Source organism: Cajanus cajan, chromosome 5 (assembly GCF_000230855.2).
Source record: "Cajanus cajan strain Asha chromosome 5, NIPB_CcT2T_4, whole genome shotgun sequence".
NCBI lineage: Eukaryota > Viridiplantae > Streptophyta > Magnoliopsida > Fabales > Fabaceae > Cajanus > Cajanus cajan.
This window is the reverse complement of record NC_138521.1, coordinates 25,142,069-25,169,220: the sequence shown is the minus strand read 5'-3', so window position 1 is coordinate 25,169,220 and position 27,152 is coordinate 25,142,069. Positions and strand designations below refer to the sequence as shown.

Here is a 27,152-nt window from a genome sequence, read left to right as displayed (position 1 = left end):
GCATTTATTGAAACTAGAGGAGTAGAGGCACTTTATGCCTCTAATAGTTATTCAGTAATAAAATATTAGAAAGTTGTGTATAATTATTTAAAGAAAATTTAAGATTTTTTTTATATCCGGGGGTATAATGGTCCATTAAAAAATGGAGACCAAAAAGCGGTTACATCTCCTATATCCCCTTTATAATAGTTATAGATAATAGTTATTCACTAATAAAATATTAGAAAGTTGTGTATAATTATTTAAAGAAAATTTAAGATTTTTTTTTATATCCGGGGGTATAATGGTCCATTAAAAAATGGAGACCAAAAAGTGGTTACATCTCCTATATCCCCTTTATAATAGTTATAGTATAATAGTTATAGATAATAGTTATTCACTAATAAAATATTAGAAAGTTGTGTATAATTATTTAAAGAAAATTTAAGATTTTTTTTATATCCGGGGGTATAATGGTCCATTAAAAAATGGAGACCAAAAAGCGGTTACATCTCCTATATCCCCTTTATAATAGTTATAGATAATAGTTATTCACTAATAAAATATTAGAAAGTTGTGTATAATTATTTAAAGAAAATTTAAGATTTTTTTTATATCCGGAGGTATAATGATCCATTAAAATATGGAAACCAAAAAGCGATTACATCTCCTATATCCCTTTATAATAGTTATAATAGTTATAGATTATAGATACGTGCCATTAAAAATTTACTTATAAAGAACGCTTTAGAGCAAAAGTGATGAGCGTATTCAATTTATTGTTTATATTTTTAAAATTAAAAAATAAAAATATCCTAATGCAATTTTAAAGATGGAGAACATTTGTTTGTTTGGCAAGCCTGTCTATTCATACAAAACAACTTTACGCGCCAGACTCATTATTCCCATTGTAAGTTACTTCATCTTCTCCTCTTCTCATCATCCATAGCCACACCCGCTACATTCGATTCCTCCGAAATTGTTCGTGAGTGATTCTATTGTTCTTGCGTCTCCTCTACCGTCGTTCGCGACGCTGCAAGATTCTTGGGTCTCTCCCACCGTTAGCGCCCAGGTTATTTAAACTTCTTTTACCATGTAGTATGTCTTTAGTTTCTCATTATTTTTGTTTAGGGTTTTTACATTTTTGTGTTTCTATTATGCCTCACCAATGCACCCGAACCCTGTGAGGTACTGAAAAGTTTCTACTTTTTTTTGTTAATCTTGGAACTGTCATTCGTGGTGGGTCCGTGCTGAAAAGTTTCTATTTTACTGCTGAAAAGTTTCTGCAATTTCGTCTATTAAAGAGAGAGTGTTTGGCAATTGTTGTGATTGGGTGGTGAAGAATGTGAATTGATTAGTTTGGAAATAATGTTATTTATGTTTTGTGGGAGTTACTTTCCTTACGTGGTTGTTTGTTAGGTGGGGTCTAGTTTGTCTTCTTGTTGGAATTGTGGGCATATACTATTATTCAATCGGTGTCTGAGGCCCCAGGAATCTGTGACTACTTTTGCTTCTTTTTGTGCATTTTAAGCCAAACTGCTGATAACAGCAGAGGAAAAGTTGAAAAACCCTTTCGCTCTGATTATTGTCCTCGAAGTCCAGTGCTTTGGCCTGAGGCTTCAAATAGAATGGAAAGGAGGTACCAAGGGGCAGGGATCACAATCATATAATATATGATAATAAACAAAATTAAAACTATAGAATGTTAGATTTCAGAGGATAGAATATTGGCAAAGGGTCCCACACAAGGTCAAAAAAATGTTATTGTGTTTTGGGATGTAGTGTGCCACAACAAAATCTAAATAGTGGTGCCTACATTTACTATCGGTTAAGGTGCTTACATTTATTGTCTGTGTCTCGAACATGATTGTTTTGAAAGAGTGAAACATGTGAGAAACGAAAAAGACAATGCATGTTTTGTATTAGCTAAGGTACTAGAAGAATGACACCAAAGTGAGTAGATAACACCAAAGTGAGATTTATGACACCAAAGTGAGTAGATAACACCAAAGTGAGATTTATGAACGAATGTGTGAGGAAGGTGGTCCTTATATAGAGGGAGGCACATGGAAATAGCAAAGTTGGAAATAGGTGGAAATGGCCATATATTTTAGGAAAACAAAGGGAAGTAAACCGGTGGTTTTTGGAAAGACAATGGGCTATATGATTAAGAATCAGATACATGCATCCAGAGTTATAGGACTAAGAAGTAGGAACACGTGTATGTATTTACTAAGTGCTATTGAATTTGACGTGGCATCTTTCCTTGCAGCCTCATCATATTTTGTATGGATCCAATCCAACACATAATATATAAGCATTAATATTTAATGAAATCATAGGAACCTGTAACCTTTGAATGAAAAATATAACATGATATGTAGGAATAAAGATCTAGCAGTATTTTATAAAGATGAATGTATTTCCAACTTAAAAAAAATGACTTGGCAATTGCCATTATCATAATTACCTTTACATGACATCTACTAGTCATAATACGATACTTGTTTTACTATACAATAACCAGGACTAAGCCAACATGGAAATAGATTATAGAAATCCCAGGTCTCATTCATTTTTGTGGCTACAAATTAAATTAAAAAATAAAAAAGAAATTGTCTGCTTAGTTGGGACCCCAACAACTTAAGTACATAACAGTTCTTAAGCACTCCTCTGACTGCTTTTGCCCCTTCAATCCGAACCATAGAAAAAGAGGAAAATTTAATTGCCTGTGACAAAGCTCCAACGTGGCTTTTCACTTGTTTCTGAGCTAATATTAAAGCATAGTTCCACCTGCTTATGCCCTGGTCCTTCAAGGCCTCCACAACTCCAACACTAGTTGCCACAATCCATGCTCTCCTTGCTGAATTCATTTTGCTACTTCTATGGTCAAAACTTCTTTCTTATGTTTCTTTTAAATGTTGGAAAACATGTAGCTGCAGTTTATGTTAGTGTAATGTGGTATTCAAGAAAACACTGGCAAATTAGATGTTTGTTTGATGAGGCAAATGTAGAGAAGTGTTACTTATATTGAGAGAAAGTGGCTAAGTTAATTTTGAAAAACCACTGGCATGAGAAACCATGACAGAATATTGGCAGAGTCCCACACAAGGTCAAAAAATGTTAATGTGTTTTGAAAGAGTAAAACATGTGAGAAACCAAAAAGACAATGAATGTTTTGTATTAGCTAAGGTACCCAAAGAATGACACGAGATAAATAGGATACTGCTGCTCTCTTTTTTTAGGTTGCGTATAATATGTTAATTTTTTTTTTTTCTTTTTCACTCGAGAAAGAATTGGCCTACTTTTTTAGGTTTGCTACTTGACTGGAGCATTAAATACTTGTGCTATGTTTAGTAAATACGCAATTTCCTTGGGCACCACTTGTGAGTGTGTAGGGTCACGCTACAACCAACTTATGATGTCTGTTCTGCTGAATCATTTTGGGTCCAATAATAAGCATCACTTGTATGTGTATGCACAGTCAGAAAGCAACAAAACAAGTACAAGAATGTTTCTTTCCTTCTAATTATCAGTTATTTGAGCTTGGTGTTAGGTAACTAGGTGTAATTAATTAACAAGTACAAGAATGTTTCTTTCCTTCTAATTCTTAATGGCATCATCTCCTTTTAGTTTCTTCCTATCAGAATTATAAGTGGCCTGGAATAACATTACTTAAAATAAAATCATCAGAAAAGCTTAAACTTACAAATTACAAATATCCAAAAATAAACCAATGTAGGTTCTTAGCTTCAAATATATAACTAGGGTATATTCGGTAAATTAAGCGAATGAAATTGCATGCCTGAGTTTGATTCAGCACAAAAAATAACATTTAAAAAAAAGGTGTTTAAAGACAGTGACGGATCCAAAAATTTTAGATAGTGGGGGCAATACTTATTTATATATTTGTAGTATTAAATTTTTTACATATATAACTTTTAAAAGCATAAATCTATTATCATAATTATTTTTTACCAGCTTTTATATTTACGATTACAAGTAAATATGAAAATAAATTAGGTTAGACTAAATTTTATTATAATTTAATAAGTTTGAACATAACTTTTTTTAAAAATATATATATAAGTATGACTTATTTATTTATCATAGATATTTTTTTAAATTTTTAGTTAGAACTACAATCCTAAAGACATACTTTATAATAATTCAACACTATTAAAAATATAAAATAAATATGTTAAATTTTATAAAAATCAAGTTTAATTTATTTATGATATAAACATGTTTTTAATATCTAATACGTATTTTCAGATGATAATTTATTTTAATATATATTTTATAATAAAAATTATAAATGGAGTATAAATCTTTCGATTTTTCTTATTTTGATTTTTTTTTAATTTTTTAATTAATATATGCAATAAATAGAAAACACAAAAGGTAAACATGCATACCGCAAATTTTATTTTATCAAAAATTAATTTTTTTAACATATTACATTATATATGTGAGTATTAAGATATATATATATATATATATATATATATATATATATTATAATTAAATCTTTTAAGAAAATTGATTCGTTATTAAAGAGTATTTTTTATCATATAAGAGAATTAATCTTCTTCAAAAATTTGATAGACATCAAATAAATAAATCTCTTCTACGAATCTATATTTTATACACATAATAATTTAAATATATATATTTATTTTATTAAAATATAATTTTTATTTTTAAAATATTATTTTTAAAAATAAAAATTATGTATGTATGAAATAGTAGTGGGGCAAGTGTCCCACTGGTGTCAACGTGGATCCGTCACTGTTTGAAGATACAACTATAAAAGGGTATCTCAATTTTAACTTCAACAGATCACAGGGGAAACTGAAGCAGCAACCGTGGAAAAAGACATTAGGTAGGATTTATATATATTGCTATTCAAGCTATTTATTAATTTAGACTATCTGTACATTAGTTTATATCTCAATTTTCACTTTGGATTTATATATATATATATATATATATATATATATATATATATATATATATATATATATATATATATATTTATCATATTAGTGAAATATATCATATATTGACTAAGAAACTTGCTCAATAAATATCTTATTTACAAATTAACATTTGGACTTAATTATTTAAAAGTACAGGAAGAGTTCTATTTTTCGGACAATCCATTTTCAAAAGACACCCATTTTTTAATTAATTTTTTAAAGGTGTTGTTCGAGTATTTTTGTCGTATATGGGTGTCTAGAAAAACATTTGTTGATTATTTTATAATTTTTTTATTAATATTATTGTTGTTATTAACTATTAAGGATTAAGAAATGGCTGTTAAAACTTAAAATATAGCCATTGCCTTTTCTTTTAGAGGTATAATTAACTATTAAACTTGGTATAACTATTAAACAGCCATTGCTTTTTCTTAATGTGTGATTGGTAGCGGTACTTCTTCTTAAGCTTTTCCTGTCCAACTCACCCAGCTCACTCGAAGTGAAAGTGAAAAACTCTCTCCAAACCGACTTCTATAGCTAGCAAGCTGATAGTCGTCAAAGCATGACAATGGAGATTGAAGATTAATAATATTTAAACGAACTGCAAGTGGTATCAAGAAATAAGTTTTATTCCAGACATATCTCTTAAGATTAAACCATAACCTTTAATGTTGCAATTAAGATAAGGCTGCAATAAGATAGGTTAAGAGTGCTCACACTAAAGATGTAGTGTGTATCTTTTTTACCAGGGAAGTATGTGCATATTCATGTTAAGAAGGAATGGTGTGTGATAAATGAGTAAGTTTAGAAAATGTATGCCATATAAGTGACCTTAGTGTTGGATAAGGAAGAAATTGAAGAAAAGACGAGAAAAAAGTAATTATAAAAAATATTTTTATATTTAATTTTTAATTTATATTAATTTAAATTAAATTTTTACATTTTATTTAAGACTTATAAGTCTTTTATTTTAGTCCATGCAATTTTTTTTTTCATTTTTAAGTCCCTCTGATATATTGATAACATGACATTTTATATTGAGATAATACTTATAATGTGATGGTATGTTGATGTAACACATAATGATATTGTCAAGTTAATGTTTTTATAATAAACTTTGATGGTTGAGAAAAAAATAAGACTTTAGATTTTATAACAATGACTAACTAAGAGAATCTAGCTTCTAATACCGACAATTTCTAGTTGTTAGTAATCACAAATTAATATAAATATATTAGAGACGTGTTTTAAATAGCCAATCTATTTTTCTTGTTTTTTTCTTGTTTTGAACTAAACATATCATCAATTAATATTTTTCATTTTTTCATTTTTATTAAACAATTTTTATATGATGTGTGTTTCTTGATTTATGACTATGTAGGTTGTTCCTCTCTATGCTAGAAAGACTATTGGTGGATCACATGAAGGCATTGTTCCATTTCTATAGTTGTTGCATATTAGTGAGACTACTATTAGGAAGGTGACCTAGAAGGTATGTCTAAATTATACATGCCTTTGTTATCCAATTGTTAATAATTAAATTTCCCTTGTCCAAATCTGGAAAAAATAAATAAATTTCTGATAAGAAGAATCATGGATGCTAATATTAATTAATTTTATGAAATCTATTGGGTTTTCTTTTTGAACATATAGGTTTTTTGTGTTTTTATTTTTTAACTATAAATCAATGAATAACATGATAGATAAGTTATGGATCAAAAATGGACGTTTGCTAATCGATTATCAAAAGAATATGAGGATGGGTTGAAAGAGTTTCGCAGATTTGCAGTTGAGCATGCCAAAAACCCTAGTAGAATTATTTGTCCTTGCTTGAACTGTTGTCATTCAAGGGTAGTTGATGTAAATGAGTTGGAAGAGCATTTAGTATTGCTGGTTATTATCTATAGGTAAATCTTATATTTGATAAATAATACTGTTTTTGAAATATTTGGTAATTTGGAGCATTCTCAATTATCATAAGAATATTTAATAGTCGTAATAGACCAAAAAAGCCATAACTGTTGCAAATATAAGAATAGTTACAAAGTTATCCTAAATTCAAATTGATGTGGTAGATATGTATAAGTTGTCCATGACTCCATGTGTTTTACTTTTAGGTGTTTCTCTTAGGAGATTATCCTTGCCCTACATTTGTTTGTGATGCTCTTGTTGATATTTGAGAAGATTGTAGAGTGACCTGTTTGTTCTTGGAATGGTAGTTAACTAAGATTGAGAAGTTTATTTGGGAATTTTTATGGCTTAGGCTTGGGGTTGTGAGACAGATCATTTAGCTAGTTGGGAGGTTTCCTTTATGTCTAAAAGAGATTGGGCCATGATTTTTTTTAATTTGGTTATAAGAAAAAGAACAACTCTCTAATGAGTAATTGGTAACAATGGTTTCTTTTGAGACATTATCCTTTGTGAAGAGGATAATTAGAAGAAAATACACCAGAATTGTTAGGATGGTAAATTTGTAATTGATGTCATAATAGTTGAATCGGGATACAAATAATGTATAGGAAAACCTATTTTTTGAATCGTGAATCGTAAGATTTATGATCACTAGAGGGGTAGAGGCACTTCGTGCCTCTAATAGTGATTCACTAATAAAATATTAGAAAGTTGTGTATAATTATTTAAAGAAAATTTAAGATTTTTTTTTATATCTGGGGGTATAATGGTCCATTAATGTAACAACACTACACCCTACTGAAATATATATATATATATATATATATATATATATATATATATATAATAGTAGAATAAAATATTTACAACATAAGTTGCTAATCAAGCAATCAACATCAACTAGTTATATACAACAAAATATGCTACTACAAGGTAGCCTAAAAAAAATATCCATCTCCAGGCACCTCCTGTGGCCTCTAGCAGCTATCTCCAATCTATCCCTGCCCTGCTCCCATACAATGTATGATCATCGCAGTCCAAATCACATGGAAACATGCAAGGGTAAACTAGAGACAATGAACAACTCATAATAATTTTTTTATGCAACATAACAACTATACATCTAAACATCATTTCAACTTTAAATGACACAATCAACTCAACAACTTATTAGCTCAACTCATAATTTACAACTCAATCATCATAAAGTAATATCTTTTCAACACATGGCATATAGCAACCTTATCAACTTAATTTCAACTAGCTTCAACAATATCATAGATTAACACACGACTTGTAAACAAATAAGCAACTTACAATATAACAGCACTATCATCATCCTCAACAAGGTCAACATACAACACAATTACAAGTTAACAACACAACAACGTATGTACTACTCATATTAACAAAAAATCAACTCATTAACAACTTATGCGTCGTCACACATTTCGACTCGGAGATCTCCTACAACATAGTAAGTAGTCTAAGTGGCTAGGTCCTACCAAACCGACAACACAACACATTTGAATATCAATCCACAACACGATAATGGTTTCTCAGACTTTGCCACTTAAACTAGGAAGTATAGTATTCGGTTAGGAACTAAGTTCCCGACTTCATACTTTACTCAAATTGGCCACTTGTAATCGATATAGGTCGACCTGACCCCTATACCGTGGTCGCTTTATAATCGGTATAGCTCGACCTTGCCCTTATACCGTGGTCGCTTTGTACACGTGTGCCTCGACCTTGCCCACACACGGGATCAACTAAGTCCTAGAGGAAAACAACACAACGACCACTCCAAGGGACAACTTCCCAAGGAGGGTTTTTCAACAAATTGGGCTCTCAGAGCACCACAACTATCTCAATCCACACAATGGGATGAACAACTTCGAAAACATCTCCCCTAGTCCTAGTGATCAACAACTTATCGTCACAGCTTAATTAACTTACAACTCAACAAGATAGCTTTACAGCAATAGGCATCTTAACAACTTTACAACAATAGGCATCTTAACAACTTTACAGCAATAAGCAACTTAACAACTTTATAACAATAAGCAACTTAACAACTTTACAGCAATAGACAACTTAACAACTTTACAACAGTAAGCAACTTAACAACTTTACAACAGTAAGCAACTTAACAACTTTACAGCAATAGACAACTTAACAACTTTACAGCAATAAACAATTATAGTCATCAATCTCAACTTTTAACAACTTTAAACAACATAACAACTTTTCAACTTTATACTCAACATGCATCTCTTCATTTCACTTTCTACTCATCATACATCTCAATGTAATTATACTTCTTATTCAATTATACAACTATCCAACTTTAATAATTTTAACAACATGCAAACAACTTAATTAAACAACTATAATCATTACAATATCAACTTAATATAACTTAACAAATTTATAAACAACTTCAACAATATACAACATATTTAAAATTCTTAGTCCAGAGTCATTCTCTATAAAACTTCTCTCTAAAAACCTCATCTTCTCCTCAACCACCCAACTCTATTTATAGAAGTTCAGGAGTGGCCAGAACGGTCTGTTCCGAATCCGGAACGGCCCATTCTGCACCCCTTCACCAAGTACAAAATTTACATGCAGAACGGTCCGTTCTGGGACTCATCCAGAACGGCCCGTTCTCTATCCAGAACAACCCGTACTCCCTCTGGAACGACTCGTACTCCCTCCAGAACGGTCCGTTCTCAACTACATTTTATAGGTTAATTCAGTAGTTTGGAACGGCCCGTTCTGGGCTACTGAATCACCTAACCTACTACGTTACAATTAAAAAATGGAGACCAAAAAACGGTTACATCTCCTATATTCCCTTAAAGGAAATTTAAGATTTTTTTTTTTTTTTTTTATATTTGGGGTTATAATGGTTCATTAAAAAATGGAGACCAAAAAGCGGTTACATCTTCTATATTCCCTTTATAATAGTTATAGATTAAAAACATAACATATATAACTATATACAAGATATATAAAAACACTCTAGGACATAATAGTTGAATCAAGATATAAATCATCCTATTTGTTTCGTTGTGAATGGTAAGATTCATGATCATTGTAAAAAAAAAGTAATTTATATAATTAACAAATATATATTAAAACACATTTATTATTAATAAACTAGTCAAATAAGATAAAAACAATATTTACTTATATCACAAATAAGTCCTTTTCTAATTTTTTGTTTAATAAATTTATATAAAAATTGATTTTTATCGATTGAATAACTAAATTTGAAGATTTTATATTAATTTTATGAAATATATAATTTTATAATAAATTAAGAATTTATTCGATAATTTTATTTTAAGTACAAATATAATTTAAAAGAACAAGTAAATAGAAGTTATATATATGTTTATTTTATTTAAATTTATTTTTGTATTATTTTAAAGATGGTAATTATGTATGTCAATTTGTGGTTGAATTTATAGACATTAAATTACATTAATATAATTTTTTTGGTTTGAGAGGTCTCATTAAATAGATCAAATATATAATTTTATAATTTAAAATTTATATAATATTTAGTATTAACTTGATTTATTATATATTATACTTTTTAAAATATAAATAAATATTAAGGTAATATATAATATTCAATTTATATAAAATTTGACCAACGATATTGAATAATTCACTAACTGAATTTATAAAAAAAGAAATATTTTATAAAAAAAGTTCGTAAGAGAATATAATTTGTTTTGGGCTAAACCATCCCTATATGAAATATAATCTGTGGGCTTTGCAGACCAACGAGTGAGTGAAAATCCGTACCGCAAAACTAATATATTGAAAAAAAAATTATTTTTACGTAAAAAGGTATGCACTAACATGAGAAAAAAAAGTAAAATTAGAATTATGTTATGAGTTTAATTATAGTATAAATATTAAACTATTGATTAATTAAAAATAATGTAAAATATAATTTTAAAAAAATAACAATAATAAAAAATAGCAACTGTACTATACATATTTATTTTTTAATATATTGGGAATTTTTATATATTTAAATTAAATTTGTGTGGCTAACATGCAAAGAAAGAAAGCGTTCCCTATTCGCGGGGCAATCTCGGAAGTGGATGATCTTGGTTGCCATTCAGGCCTTCACCGGCACCAACTTCCATTTCTCCGACTACTCCTCTTCCCTGAAATCCGTCCTCGCCACCGCCAGCAACATCGGCAAGCTCTTCGGTTGGTCCTCCGGCCTCGCCCTCATGTACTTTCCCCTCTCTCTTGTTCTCCTCGTCGCTTCCTTCATGGGACTCTTGACTCTTGAATCAGTGTTCTTTATTCTCATTCGAGTCATTTCCTTCGTTTACTTTTTGTAGCCATCATACTAAGGAGGATTTCTTATCCTCTATATTTATTTCCTTCCTCTTAATAAATTCATTACAGGACTAATTTTGATGGATGAAGCACCAAGAAAAGAAGACATATTGATTTTGTGCAAATAGAAAATGAACCCCGTCTTGATTGAAATTTAAAAGCTATTCAATGTTTCTAAAGCTGTAATTTTTTTTTCTCAAAAATCAAGAAAAGTCATTTTGTTGAAATTCTTGAAGGTGTATTTTATGTTTTATTTTTTCTTTGTTCGGTTGTTTTTTAACCACATTTATAGAATACATTCTTTCTAGCCTTGGTCTACTTTGTAAATAATATTTTGAATTATTTATTTATTTATTTTTTATTATTAACATTGTTGTTGTTGTTGTTGTTTTTTTTTTTTTTTTTCCACAGAGAAGTAAGCTTTTATCTTCTTTATGCTTTTTCCCCTTTATTTCAATCAGATACAAGAATTTCAAAATCCATTTGTCATATTGAAGAGATGCGGGTGCAAGAAGCAGTGACATTGCAACCATTGTACAAGACTGCCTAAGGTTTTGTTCATATTAATGGTATTATGCCAATTTCTTTAATTTCTTATATGTACAATGATAATGATTTTATATTATGATCGGTGAATTTATTATCCGTGCGTATGCCAATTTCTTTAATTTCTTATATGTACAATGATAATGATTTTATATTATGATCCGCGTATTTATTATCCGTGGGTATACCACAGCAGCATACTTACGTTTGATGTTAACGAGTTAAAAAGTGGGATAAAGTGTCTATAATTTAAATCAATTTTAACTTGATTATTGTTTCAAACTTGTTTTCAAAACTATAATAGTTTACAACTGGTTTAAGATTTGAAATATATATTTAAGCTAGACTGATTTTAAAATCGATCTTGAACCATAAATAGGTTTTAGAACTAAATTGGTTTCACAATGAATTTAAACCATAAATTAGTTTTAAAATAGATATAAAGAAAACCAAGTCTTTGTTTAAAATAAATTTTAAAATTATTTATTTTGTTAAAATTAGTTTTAAAAAACTATTTTGTGATTTAAATCTAGCTTTGAAATCAAACAGTTCAATGTGAAATGATGTGAAATGCTTGAATGAATTGGAATAATTTCAATTCGATGGATTAGTAATTCTAGTTGTTGTTATTGTTATTGTGATTAAGATTGTGATGATGTGTATTTTATGTTTTATTTATTTGTGTGTTGTTTGTGACTTGCGTGTGTTTGTGTCTTGTTTTTGTATGTTGTGTGTGCTTATATGTCTTTGCGTGTCTCTACGTGTGTGCATATCTATGCCTTGTATCTATGTTTTGTGTATGTGCGCTGTCTTCGTCTCTATGTTTATGCATTTGCTCAGTTTTTATGTTTGTCTATGTGTTACTTTGCAAGTGATGTGTTTGTGCCAGTGTCTCTCCATGTGTATGCCCTGCCTTTATCTTTGTATATGCGTTTGTCTTTACTTGTATATGGTAATTTATATCTGTGTTTGGATGTCTCTTTGTTTGTGTCTAGTTTATGTTTTTATCTCTATGTGTATGTATCTCTCTCACTCCCTCTGTGTGGGTGTGTTTGTGACTTTGTTGGTGTGTGTTATGTCTATATTTGTTTGTTTATGTTTGTATGTGCTATGTATCTGTCTTTGTGTATGTGTGCATTGATATATTTAACTTTAAAAATGTATTGATGTTTAGGAAACTTACCATTGCTGTGAGATTACAAGTAAATGAAATTCAGGACCTCTTTTTTCCTTCTCAATTTCATTCAGTATATATGGCCACACGAGCATGAAAAGCTTTCACAAGTTGAGCTGTTGGTTGTTGAAGAAGCTGCTGCTATTCCACTGCTGGTGGTAAGTCTTTGCTTGGCCCATATCTGATCTTCCTGTCTTCTACTATTAATAGGTATGACTATTGTTTTTTCTTATGCTGAAGGGGAGTTATTAATCATTTTTTATTGTTGGCCATTTCCTGCATCTCTTTAACAATGTTTTATATGTCTCTCCATTTAAGAGAACTGAAAAAAACTGTTTTCTTTTAAATCAAAAGGTTTGAAGGTACTGGATGCTCTTTATTGCTAAAGCTTTTGCATCAATTGGAATTGCAAAGCAGTATGTCTTCCAAGAGCATAGAGGGCACTGGTTCTGTTCTGGTGCTTATTTTTGCTACTAGCTTTAAAACATCACCTTAATAAACAACGTGCATGTCATCTACAATTCATAATGGAAATACATCCTAAATGGATTATGAAATTAAGATATTTGGTTTCAAAAAATCCATTAAATTATTGTGATGCACATATTTTTAAAGGGTGCATGAGTTGTTGCAAAAAAAAAAAAAATTATCTCTCAGGTTGTCTATTTAAGAAAATAGAACTGAGTGAACCCATGAGATACACTTTTGGGGATCCTATTGAAACTTGGCTCAACACACATTGCTTAGATGTTTCAAAAGCCATCCCTAATCTTAGCAGATTATTTCTAGCTAATTTCATGTTTTGTTGGAAGATGAGAAAGTTTTTTCAATATCCATTTATGGTTCTTTTGTTCCCAAATTAGGTTACCTCCTCATAGTGAGTGTGATCTATACTATGTTAATCGGGATACTCTTTTTTCCTATCACAAAGATTGTGAATTGTTTTTGCAGGTAAGACCAGATTTATCTGATGATGTTGGGTGGTTTGTGATTAGTATTTTCACATGTTTAAATGGGGTGCTAAAGGATTGTCATTCTTGCAGCGAATTATGGCCATATATGTTATATCGCATTACAAGAATTCTCCAAATGATCTGCAACTGATGGTAGATGCTTCAGCACACTACTTTTTTTTTGTATTACTTGGTATACATGATTTTCTTTCTAGTTCTGCTTTGGTCCATCTGTTTTAACCGACATGACTTGCATTGGGCATATAATGATATTTGTGTGACAGGACCGCTTGATGAATCGAAGAATTATCTTCATGGTATTTTGTGTCATCCAGGTATGCATCTTTGACTTAAGTAATTTTTTTTTTTTTCAGCATTTCTGTATATTGTGTCTGTCTTATTGGCGTCCATTACGGGGCTTGCTTGCCCACTCTGTTCTAACAGAACTAAAGGAGTTTTTGGTTCAAGGATTAAGAAAACATTTGTTTTTACCAATAATTACAAGAGTTTCACCTTGTTATCATAATTTAATTTAATTTTTCTATTTTTCAAAGTTTGTATAGGAAATGGCAAAAGGAATGCTTTCCTCATTTGTATAAATCTTTGAAAACAAGGTGGTGTTTTTGGTAATTATTTAGTGAAAGCAGGAAATAGAAACATGTCGTTGAACTGAACAAGCCATGATATCACCGACAAAAATTATAAGTTAAATTGCCAAGATAGATCTAGAGTTAAATTGTCTAAAATTGTGTTGTGGCCTTCTACAAAGCAACACACATGTCACATCAAGGAGTTTGTAAGAAACAGATTTCTTGATTCTGAAACTATCTATGAACTAGGACAATATCTTTTAATTGTTTAAAATAGTTGAAGCTTGCAGTTCCGTTTCTATATAAATTGAGGACTAACTGAATTATTTAAAATTTATGGTGGTTGCATGATTTCATTTACACAGCTGCAACTTCCATTTCTTTCCATGGTGTTTGTTTTAAGTTTGTAATTTCTTGTTATTTATGGTCATGCTACAGATGGTTATGCTTGTTGTCCCATTTTCTGTTTCTTAAGGTTGCTTTTTGTTGTGACATCACATATTTCATATCTTTTTATTTTCAGGTTTGCCTTGAGGGGTCAATATCTGATCAGTCAGCTATCCAAAGTTTGAGCAACGGTCATAAACCTTTTGGAGATCAAATACCATGGAAATTCTGTGAGCATTTTCAAGACAAGTTTTTCCCTCACTTTCAGGTGCTCGCATTGTACACATTGCTGCACACCTTATTGCCACGAGGGTAACTTCTATCATTTGGTTTATGGTTTTGTTTTACCAGATTCTTCCAGAATTCCAACACCCCACTTATCTTTTATCTTTCTTTGATTTCAGCTTGGATATGGTTCACAAGCAGTTGAACGTTTAACGGCGAGTGCATGGCATTTTTCTTACTTTGGTTTGAGAGATGTTCATTTTAGCTTTTGTTTTACACAAATGGCTATTTTGTTAAAATATTAATTTTTTGAAACATAAATATTGGTTAAAATATTACTTCTATTTTTGTGGGCCTTTTGACTTTATGAATTTTTTCATAAATGGACTTTTTGGGCTGAGGGATTTTTTGGTGGTCTCTATGTAATGGATTCACACGTCTCAAACACTTAACTGTGTCTCTGCTTTTTAAAAGTTCCTATCTGTTTTTGAGTTATCTATCATCCGTTTCTTATCTCTTCAAAGTTCCACTCAAGAACTAGAATGCACAATTATAAGTAGAGCTTCTCCAATGCAAGGGAAATGCCTGTCTCCCAGACCCTTATTGTGGTCATTGTCTCCATCCACTGCCAGGGTGCCAAAGGAAAGTCAACAACTGAATGCTGCACCCTTTCTTGATTGAAATGGAAAAGCTATTCAATGTTTCTAAAATTGAATTTTTTCTCTCTCTCAAAAGTGAAGAAAAGCCTTTCTTGTTGAAATTCTTGAACGTGTATTTTTTTTTCTTTGTTCGGTTGTTTTTTAACCACATTTATAAAATACATTCTTTCTAGCCTCTGGTGTATTTGGTAAATCATATTATCTTTTTAATTAAAATTAAACTTAAATAGAAATGGTATGAGTTACACCACCATTCTGTATTATATTGTATTTACAGAGATCACAGTTTATGGTGAACATAAGTGGAGAAAGGAAAAATGGTGAGAAGTAACAGGGATGGGCTCAACTCTCAAGACCTCGGATGTAATGGATGATGGAGAAGAGGATTTTGTGGTAGAGGGTGGTGACAGAGGACAGTACAAGCATATCAAAGAAAAGAAGATGCTTCTTGATACAAAGTGTTTCTTGATACATATTTAATTAGGTATGTTTCTTGATACAGATTTAATTAGGTATCTATCACAAATTTGCTTTCCAGTTTAATTTCTTGATGCAGATTGCTGGATTTCTTGCATTTCTTGCAACTCCTCGTTTACAAGATAATGCTAAGGTTCTTGATACTTTTGTTACAAAACAGTCTCAGTTTAATTTCTTGATACAGATTGTTGGATTTTCTTGCAACTCCTCAAATTCAAGATAAATCTATGGTTCCTGATACTTCTGTTACAAATCTCTGTCTCAGTTTAGTTTCTTCTTGATACAGATTGCGGGATTTATTGCAAGTTTGCAACTCCTCAGGCTCAAGATAATGCTATGTGCAAGGTACTTTTCTAATTGTTTTCTCTGTTTGAAGGCAGCAACTTATCGTTCTTACTCATTTTTTAACCTTGAGTGTCCTTAAATCCTCTGGGTTGACATTGCCTATGAAACAAGTCTTGATTGCTCAAACTTGAAAACCATTTTAGTGTGTTGTTCAAGATGTTCTTCAAAACCATTTTTGGGATAAACTAAACGTTAATGTATTATATGATTAAGAACTTCTTTTAGTGTATACTATTGTGTTGTACTCTTGAAATAACGGAGAAACAAATTATAAACAGAGCAGCTATTGTATATAACAAAAAAGGGTATGAAATAGATCAATAAAAAAATTCTAAAAATCAATGTTTTGAAACTTTGATTCTTGAATTTGAGGTGAATAATTTCGGAGTAGCGATTGAATATAACAAAGACAGAAACATTATGAGGAGTTTTTGTCCTCAAGGTAAAAAAATTCTTATAAATGTATTGATAATATTATTCTATTAATATCTTTATGTCAAATATTCGTCTAATCTTTTTCCTTTCATTTCTAGTATAGAAAGAATGATGTATACTTTCCCCTTTCTAAATGAGTGGGAAGATCATAATGATCTTCAAATTTTTTTGGAAGTAATGATCTTCATAATGATCATAATGCTCTTGACTTTCTTATCAGGCATCCCTTTAGCAAAATCAAGATAGTAATAAATGACAGATTAAACTTCTATTATCTTCTTAAGTATCTTTATTCATTTTTGTTTTTTGTTGTTGATCATGGTACTCTCCCAAAAGCCACATTGAAATTTCCACCCTTTATGAGTGCATACATCATCACACAACACTACTCAAACTTATTTCCATCTTGATATTCTTTTGTTCTATTTGTTTATTTTTTGAGAGAGATTCTTTTTTCTATTTATTTATATTTTTGAAAGGGAGAGGGTTCATCCCCAACAAAACAAAACTAATTTAGCTACACTATCCATATAGTAAATAGTAGTGAAGGGTTGCACATGTTAAACAAAATTTTAGAAGACACTTACTCTTGTTTTAAAGGGTTTATTGCTTCCTTCATTATCAGGTTCTATGTATCTTGTTGTGGTATTATTCTTTATAGTAGTTAAATAGGTTACTTAAGTTGCATGCTTTCACGTAAAATGCCATTATCAATTTTACTTATATGTTAAAATTACTTATATAATAATGATCCTTTGTTGTTATATATATATATATATATATATATATATATATATATATATATATTGTTTAATGCCAGGTGATAAATTGATGCAATTGATCTCAAGAGCAAGCACAAGCGAAAACTTAGATAGCGAACTTGTTCAACCAAGGTGATTTTTCCCCTAATGTAACATCCTCTTTTTTTAATTGCATTTCCTATGCTCATTTTAATCTCTAGCTAGTGTCATGGATAGGATTTATGTTGTATTATAAAATATTTAATACTTTTTTATAACACAACATAAATATTTGATGTTGTGCTCATGCAGTGTTAGAGATCTGTTGAAGTCTTTGAAGATAATCATGATTCATGAGTGTGAAGCTAAAAGTCATTGCACCATTGCAAACACGGATGATATCTGAGGTAGTTTCATTTCAAGCTTTTGATTGCAATAAATTTTCTATTTTTATTTCCTTTATAACTTTTAGATTTTTGATCTTTTCATATTATTATTAACTAAACAATAATTACTAAAATTATCTTTATTCAAATAATTATTTTAATTTAAATTTTAGAGGATATATCAAATCAAACTACATCACTAAATGAAAATATCTATCTTCAAACAACATAAATGGAAATTATGTTTCTAATTATAAAGTGAGATAAATTCTCTGCCAAAAAAAAAAGTGAGAGACAAAGAGCAAGTTTATGATTTTTTATATTATTGTGCTATTCCTTTTTTCTTTCTTTCTCTGCAATAAAGTATAATATTTAGATAGTGTAGATGTGATGATATTGAATGAGCTAGTTAATTGTTTGCTTAATCTTGTTCAATAAGATATAGATTTAAATTTTAAATTTTGAACTTGAATTAAATTGACATTTTTAACCCAATAAGATCATTGTAACCATACTAAATTATTTTTTAAATCGAAACTTATAGAAAAGATCATGCCTTAGTTTCTGTTTTCAAAATAATTAAAAGCTGACAACATATGAAGTTCATTATATTCTTTTAGCATGTATAAGAAACTGGCCCAAAATAAATTATTTTTTCTTTATATATATTAATGGTCCATTTATTTAATTTAATTTAAAAACATTTTTAAATATAATAAATAGTTTTTTAAATGTTTATCTAAAGTGAGTATTTTATAAGTAAGCATCTGTTTATTTTTTAAGAATTAAATAATTATTTCATAATCATTTTTTAAAATTTTAAACAAATTGTTCCAATATCAATTTTAGCATTCAAATTTATAGAGAATAATTAAATAAGAGAACTTTTGAATCACTAGGATCTGTATAATGACATAGAATTGAAATAAAATACCCAACATCTTAAATTTAAACTTTAGAATCGTTAATTATAATTTGTACTTGTAAAAAAATTAGAAAGCTTCTAGAAATTTAATTAACATTTTATATAAATTTACAAAAAAATTATCTAATCAAAATATTATATCGTGGGATATTCATACATCATATTTCTTTGTAATACTATTAATCAAGTGATGGAGGACCATCCAAGGAAGAGGAATACATGAAGGCCATTGGACCTTTGACAAGGTCCATGGTAAGGAAGCTAGAAGAGACATCTAAGGAGGAGGTGCTTGCTCACCTTGAGCATTGTGTACTTTTCTCCTTAGTAGTATCTTGAGTAGTCCCATTGTATATATTGTATATAGTAGACTTTGTATAGGATTGTTTTGCCTTTGTATTTTGGAGGCACCTTTTTCTTTTTAGAAGTAGGCATAGGAGTGGCATTAGTAGACTAAAGTGTGCTCCTAGCATTTTAGCCAAATGTGGTCTTAGGATAAAGGTTTTACATATTGGACTCATTTAACTCCTAATTTTTCATAGATTTGATTTAGCTAGGTTTCATTCACATTGAATGAACCTAACTAAACCAAATGAACCATTTTCAAACCGGGTGGAGTTAAATAAAACCAATCAAAACCGTCCACACCTTTGTGTTCACACCTTGTGTTCACATTGGTGCACACTTGGCCAAATGCTTGGACCTCTTTTCTCTCCTACACAAGGGCGGTTTAGGAAGGCTCAACCATGGTTCTTAGTGAACCATGGTCTAGCCTTTTCTTGCTCCCTAAGTTGGACGGACCCAACCATGGTTCCTAGTGAACCATGATCTAGTCTAGCTTAACCCCTAGGTGGCCACGCCTATATAGCTTCAAATTTTCACTTGTATGACACTTTTGGCATTAATGAGAATTGAGTATTCAGATTAGAGATCAGATTTCTCTCCTCCCAAAGGTCCTAAACCTCTTTGTGCAAAACCAATCTCTTATCACTTTTCCAAAGACAAGTGTGGCGGGTTGAAGAATGCTTATCCTTTCACCAAGAGTGGCGCATTCTTGAGAGGCTTCTCCACCATCTTAAGGTGGCCGTGAGGTTCCTCCCTCCATTGGAGCCTTACACAAGCATTGGAAGGATTCTAGGAGTACAAAGATCTAGGGAAAGACTTGAAGGAAGCTACATCAATCCGGCCTCCTCCAAAGTTCTTCCATCATTTGGTATCATGAGCTAGGACTCCAAGTAATCCGATTCCCTTGCTTTCTTTCTTTTCTTTTGCATGTCTTGAATCATCTTGGTAGAGTCTTGTTGCTGTTCTCCTTGTCTTCTTTTTCCTCTTTGAGTCTTGGTATGTTCTTGGAGTGATTCTTGAGTCACATTTATAAATCTATAGAATTCACTCACATTGTCTTGCTTTTCTTGGTTCATTTTTGATAATTCTTGTGAATCAATCTTGGTATGTGCTGTAGGTACTCTTTGTTTGTCTTTCTATATGAATTAGGATTGTTTTTATCTTCTTTTGAATTCCTATGGTATTCGGTCTTAAAAGAAAGTTCAAGAAAGAAACAAGAATGCATGCTTTTTCTTTTGTAATCTACTAGTTTTGTCTTAGAGTCATGTGTAGTTGCTTTGCTTGTCATTAAATCCGTGTAGTCCCTTTTTCTTTTTGAATCTTGAAATATTAATCTCTGAACTTGAGTTGTGTCATTGCTGGTTGCATGTTAAAATCATTCTTAGAGTGCTCACAAATTAATTCCTATGCATGTTATTAGACCTAACATGTTCTAGAGTCATTTTTGTGAAATTCTTTGCTATTAGTTTCATAGCAATATATGACCAGCAATTCTTTTGTGTGTCTTGTGCTTGCTTTGATTAAAGAAAACAGAGAAAGAAGTGCCTAGAAAACGTTCTTTAAGTGTGCTAAAAGAAGTGACAAAATGGAACAAAACTAGTACTAAAAAAGTGCTGAAAATTTTGCCTAAGTGCACTTGGAATTTCTCCTCTTCTTTCTCTTCTTTTCTCCACCACTTGGAAACCTTTGAATTTGTGATTGGCCTCTGTTTAAAGTGCTTAACATTCTGTGTTTAAAGAAAGAAAAGAAAGAAAAAGATTTCAAAAAGCAAAGAAAAAGAAAAAGAAAGCAAAAGAAAAAGAAACTAGAAAAAAAAATTTCAAGCTGAAAATTTGACAATTTTGTAGCACTTGGCCTATTGATTTTTGTGTGAATTTTTGTATGTGGTTTCCTCACTGTCCAGTGGCTGAAAAGAGTTTTAAAAATCATCTTAGCATTGCACAAATTTTGTTTTTGGTTTTTGTAATCAAATCTAGTGCCATTCTTAGGAAAATCTTTTGAGTGCTAGCTTTGAAATTAGTCTTAATTGTTGCTTTGTGTCTTTTTGGCTCTCTTTGTTTGTCTCATCAATTTCCATTAGAGTTTTGCCCTTCCCAAATTGTGCTTTTCAGTTTTACTTCTTTGGCCTCTTTCCTCTCTTGTTTTGCTTGCTAAGCTTGGTGAAGTTATAGGCCTTGTTCAAGTCATTACACTTGGAAGGAAGGTATAATTGAGGCATGTGGTTGACCTCAAAGGAGTTTAGCCTTGAAGGAGGATTGAGGTACATAATTGCTGAGTGAAACACATTAAGAGAGGCTGACTTGTTTGCTCCTTGTGCAGCCAAAATTTGCTTTGAATTTGTAGGTGAAAATTGGTGGCAATTGGTGGCGGCCTTGGTGTAGATTGGTGGCGGTTTTGGTGTATCTTTGTGGCGGCCTTGGTGGAACCTTGTGGCTGTTTGTAAGACCTTGAAGAGGACTTGGTTCCAGCCAATTTGGAGCGTCTCCCTGGGGTTCAAAACTGCACCAAACTGTCCCAGCTACCTTGGTGGAAGATAGGCCAAGAAGAACCATTGTTTTGTATTGACTATTTGAGTTGTAACTTCATAATTTTGTTGATTAGTTTTGTGTGATTTCTCTTGTATTCAACTTGCATTTAGGGGTGGCTGTTTGGACATTAAGTAAGCTCCACCACCTCCTAAATAGTCCTACTTAATTTCTATTAGCCTCGATTAGTGCTTGTGGAAGGGTCCCCAAAGGCTTTAAGTGCCACCTTGGGCTTCCACTAGGAATCGGCTAGATTTAGTTTTAGCTTTCATAAACCGGATTTCTAGGTTGGTGAAAGTGTCCCAAAAAGCCTTAGGTGCTACTTGGACTTTCACCTTAGGATAAGCGACTAGTATATGCTTTATTTGCTTTCATTTTTAATTGTTTAGCTCCTAGGTTCGTTTAGAAGGCTTCTATTGCCTACTAGGGGTTTCGTGCACACACACACACTACTTTACTTGTCTTGTGTGGAACTTTGTTTTGTAAGAAAAGTACAATGGGGTTTAGTAATTTCCACTTGAAGAGGCTTGGTTATTAAGTAGCTCCTTGTAGCTCACCTCCCTTGATAGTGCAACTTGTATACTTAGACCTCTAAATACTTAGTACTACACCAAAACAAGTTTTTGTGAAAACTTTTATCACTCACTTTGCAATTTTCAAAGACTTGTGAAACCTTTTTACCTTGCAAAAATGAGTGATCATTCTCATAATAGTAGTGTGCATGGTCATCACTCCCCTAAGAGCCATAAGAGTACTAAGGAAGAACTTAGGGAACTTAAGGAATACATTAGAAAAAAAGAACTAGAAAATGAAAAAAACAATGAAACAATTAGAGAGTTGTTAAATAAACTTGTGGTGGGTGAGACTAGCAAGCCCCACGGCCATGAGGGTCATGGACCTTCTAGGTCCAAAGGCTATCACTCGCACACACATTCACTAACAAGTGAAGGGTTGCGTAGTAGTCATCATGATGATGGTTACTACCAAAGATCCCCTAGGCACCATAGGCCTAAGCATGAAACAACTCCTAAAGAACCTAGGTTTGACCTTCCTCCCTTCCATGGCAAGGATAGTGTGGATGACTATTTAGATTGGGAGATGAAGGTTGAACAACTCTTCACTTGCCACAATGTAGGTGAAGACCGAAAGGTTCCCATGGCTACTCTTAGCTTTCAAGGGTATGCCATGTATTGGTGGACTTCCCTAGTTAGAGAAAAACAAATTCATCATGAGCCTCCAATCCAATATTGGAATGAGCTAAGGAGTACCTTGAGGAGAAGGCACATTCCTCCATACTTTGAGAGGGAGTTAATGGACAAGCTCCAAAGACTCCAACAAAGAAATTTGAGTGTTGAGGAATATAGGCAACAAATGGAGTTGCTTATGATGAGAGCGGGAATTAGGGAGGAAGAAAGAACCACCATAGCTAGGTTTCAAAGTGGCTTAAACCTAGAGATTAGGGATAAAGTTGAGCTATTGCCCTATAGAGACCTAAATGAACTAGTTCAACTTTGTGTGAGGGTAGAACAACAATTAAAAAGAAAACCTAGTTTTAGGAAGGAAACTACCCCCTACCCTAAGAAAGACTTCAAGAAGGAGGGTACCCCCTCCTATTCAAAGGATAAGTCACTAAAAGAGAAACCTAAGGAAAGACCTTCCCATGATACTAGGACTAGCTCCATAAAATGTTTTAAGTGCTTAGGAAGGGGACACATAGCTTCCCAATGCCCTACAAAAAAAACCATGATCATTAGGGGCAATGAGATCCTAAGTGAGGAGAGCACTTCATCTTCTTCATCCTCCTCAAGTGAAGAAGACGAAAGCCATAGTTCTAGTGAGGAAGCACCATGTGAGGGTGATCTATTAATTGCCCATAGATTGTTGACTAACCAACTTAAGGAACAAGACCAATCACAACGAGAGAATCTCTTTCATTCTAGATGCAAGATTTTCAAGAAAACATGTTCTCTCATTGTTGATAGTGGCTCTTGTAACAATTTTGTAAGCCAAAGGTTAGTTGATAAGCTTAACTTGACTACTATAGCCCATCCTAAATCTTACAAACTCCAGTGGCTTAATGAGGATGGACCTATAGAAGTCAAAGATCAAGTAAATGTGCCCTTTTCCATTGGGAAGTACAAAGATGAAATTTTATGTGATATCATTCCCATGGATGCAAGTCATATTTTACTTGGTAGGCCGTGGCAACATGATAGACAAGCCATCCATGATGGTGTCACCAATAAGATCCGCCTAGTCCATCTAGGTAAAAAGCATACCTTGATCCCTCTTACACCTTCCCAAGTGTTAGAAGATCAAGTATTTATGAAATCAAAAAAAAGAAAAGAGGAGAAAAAGAAGGTTTTAGAGTTGGAGGGTAGTGTCTCCTCCAAGGAAATTGTTCCTAGAAGTCAATTTTTAATAAAACATTCTATCAAGAAATGTCTTCTAGTTGAACAACCTCTTCACCTTCTTAAAACTAAAAAGACACTACTCTTGGAAAAGAGTAAGGAGGATAGTGTCTCCTCCAAAAATCTTATGCAAAAGGAAAGTCACTTTTTAATTCAAAATAATTGTAAAAAGACTTTTCTTCTTCATAAAGAATTTAGCTCTTTTTCTACTGCTGCCACAACCTTAGAGCTTAAGATCCACCACCTAAATATTTTTGAAAATAATGGATCTCAAGTTCTTAGTCTTGTGAAGAAGAAGTGGACTTCACTTAGTTCTACTTCTTATGCTACAACTTTGGTGGTGCCCAAAGTAGACGGCCATTGTCTATTTAGGACTTCTCCTACTTTAGTTGTTCTAATAAAGCACCCAACCGTTGGTTTATATTGTTTATCAGATACATCTCATGGTGTCTTATTTTCTACTTTTGATCTTAAGGGAAGTTCAAACTTCTTTGAACTTAATTTTACTACTTCCCTTCAAGACCAAATTAGATTCTATGACTTTTCTAAACTCTTTACACCCTCTTCCTTGATGTATCTAACATATAATATGATCAAGGGTTGTCTAGGTAGTTTCCTTATTATATTCACTTTATTTTCTTGTAGAAGCCTAGGTTACTACATAGGGTACTTTAGGCAAGATATCTTAGTATATAGGACTACTTCATTAGCTTGTTATAGTTTTAGCACTTTAACATTTTTAGGATTCAGTTTTACACTCAGACTACACTATAGTGAGGATTCTATTCTTATATAACCCATCCTTCCTAGTCTAAGGACCCTTGCTAGGACTATAGAAGGAATTCCTCATAGGGTGCACTTTCCACATATGTTATATGAATATGTCATCCCTAATGCTTTATTTCTTATTTTCATTGTAGGTGATGCTATCTTTGTGGAAGGACCACTGTATTTGAGGACAAATCCTTTCGAAGGGGGAGGGTATGATGGAAATCTAATCCCCAAGGATCCCTTTGGAAGAAGTAAGACCAAGAAGGGTGAAGGGTGATCCAAGGATGCTCACACATGAAGACCATTAGGCCTCTAAACTAGGTCTATGGTTAGGAGGCTAGAGGAGGCTTCTATAGAGGAGGGAATGCTAACATGGATGATGAAGAGGTAGATCTGAGGACAGATCCTTCCCAAGAAGGAGGGTATGATGGAGGACCATCCAAGGAAGAGGAATACATGAAGGCCATTGGACCTTTGACAAGGTCCATGGTAAGGAAGCTAGAAGAGACATCTAAGGAGGAGGTGCTTGCTCACCTTGAGCATTGTGTACTTTTCTCCTTAGTAGTATCTTGAGTAGTCCCATTGTATATATTGTATATAGTAGACTTTGTATAGGATTGTTTTGCCTTTGTATTTTGGAGGCACCTTTTTCTTTTTAGAAGTAGGCATAGGAGTGGCATTAGTAGACTAAAGTGTGCTCCTAGCATTTTAGCCAAATGTGGTCTTAAGATAAAGGTTTTACATATTGGACTCATTTAACTCCTAATTTTTCATAGATTTGATTTAGCTAGGTTTCATTCACATTGAATGAACCTAACTAAACCAAATGAACCATTTTCAAACCGGGTGGAGTTAAATAAAACCAATCAAAACCGTCCACACCTTTGTGTTCACACCTTGTGTTCACATTGGTGCACACTTGGCCAAATGCTTGGACCTCTTTTCTCTCCTACACAAGGGCGGTTTAGGAAGGCTCAACCATGGTTCTTAGTGAACCATGGTCTAGCCTTTTCTTGCTCCCTAAGTTGGACGGACCCAACCATGGTTCCTAGTGAACCATGATCTAGTCTAGCTTAACCCCTAGGTGGCCACACCTATATAGCTTCAAATTTTCACTTGTATGACACTTTTGGCATTAATGAGAATTGAGTATTCAGATTAGAGATCAGATTTCTCTCCTCCCAAAGGTCCTAAACCTCTTTGTGCAAAACCAATCTCTTATCACTTTTCCAAAGACAAGTGTGGCGGGTTGAAGAATGCTTATCCTTTCACCAAGAGTGGCGCATTCTTGAGAGGCTTCTCCACCATCTTAAGGTGGCCGTGAGGTTCCTCCCTCCATTGGAGCCTTACACAAGCATTGGAAGGATTCTAGGAGTACAAAGATCTAGGGAAAGACTTGAAGGAAGCTACATCAATCCGGCCTCCTCCAAAGTTCTTCCATCATCAAGTATGTAGTGTTATCGTCATTTTGGTTTATGTTCAATAACTTCTCAAAATGCACGTAATAGACAATATGAATTATGATACAATCCAATTTGTTTATGTTAAAAAGAAGGAAAAGAGATATAAAATCTAAACAAATTGATTGTAATATAAACATTAATTAAAATTAACAAGTAAAATTGAAATTTTAGTAAATTTATAATGCATATACAATTATATTTCACCCATCTACTTTATCTTTCACTTTAGGAAAAAAGTATTAATTATTCAATTAACAACTTTATGTTAATTTAATTTTTCAAATCAAATCATTTATTATTTTATTTTGAATGAGATCAATAACGAGGTGTAAGAAAAGAAATGCAAAGAAAAAAAATTAAAGAGATAATTGTTAGATTATGTTGTGGGAAAACTAAATGGAAAGACTTAAAATTGATCTCCCTTCATGTTGTGTAAAATGGGGATTAAATGTGTTTAAATAAGGTAAATAACCCATATAAAGAATGATATTTGATATAAACAAAAGGTATATTTTTTTAGGAAAATAATACTTATCCATATATAAATTAGAA

The 27,152-nt window shown here is 32.0% G+C and overlaps 1 protein-coding gene across 22 annotated transcripts; it reads left to right on the top strand.

The window, feature by feature from the left end:
• Positions 1 to 854: 854 nt before the first annotated feature.
• LOC114916527 (RNA cytidine acetyltransferase 2) lies at positions 855 to 26,298 on the top strand. 22 transcript variants are annotated; one of them, XM_083075142.1, is made up of 14 exons: positions 855 to 1,051; positions 6,343 to 6,453; positions 11,708 to 11,797; positions 13,041 to 13,124; positions 13,830 to 13,917; positions 14,010 to 14,072; positions 14,204 to 14,254; positions 15,033 to 15,208; positions 15,301 to 16,264; positions 16,337 to 16,390; positions 16,544 to 16,602; positions 17,858 to 17,930; positions 18,090 to 18,184; positions 19,277 to 20,012. In XM_083075142.1, exons 4-9 carry the CDS (start codon positions 13,060 to 13,062, stop codon positions 15,332 to 15,334), a joined length of 477 nt encoding a protein of 158 aa, XP_082931268.1. In that variant the 5' UTR covers positions 855 to 1,051; positions 6,343 to 6,453; positions 11,708 to 11,797; positions 13,041 to 13,059; the 3' UTR covers positions 15,335 to 16,264; positions 16,337 to 16,390; positions 16,544 to 16,602; positions 17,858 to 17,930; positions 18,090 to 18,184; positions 19,277 to 20,012. The 22 variants fall into 22 exon arrangements, with proteins under 22 accessions (XP_082931268.1, XP_082931264.1, XP_082931263.1 ...); XM_083075138.1 differs by having other exon boundaries at positions 856 to 1,051; positions 11,708 to 11,815; XM_083075137.1 differs by having other exon boundaries at positions 857 to 1,051; positions 12,967 to 13,124.
• The last annotated feature ends 854 nt before the right edge of the window (positions 26,299 to 27,152 follow it).

Coding starts and splice junctions, on each gene's coding strand:
- LOC114916527 (XM_083075124.1), top strand. CDS start 22,646: ATGAGTGATCATTCTCATAATAGTAGTGTGCATGGTCATCACTCCCCT.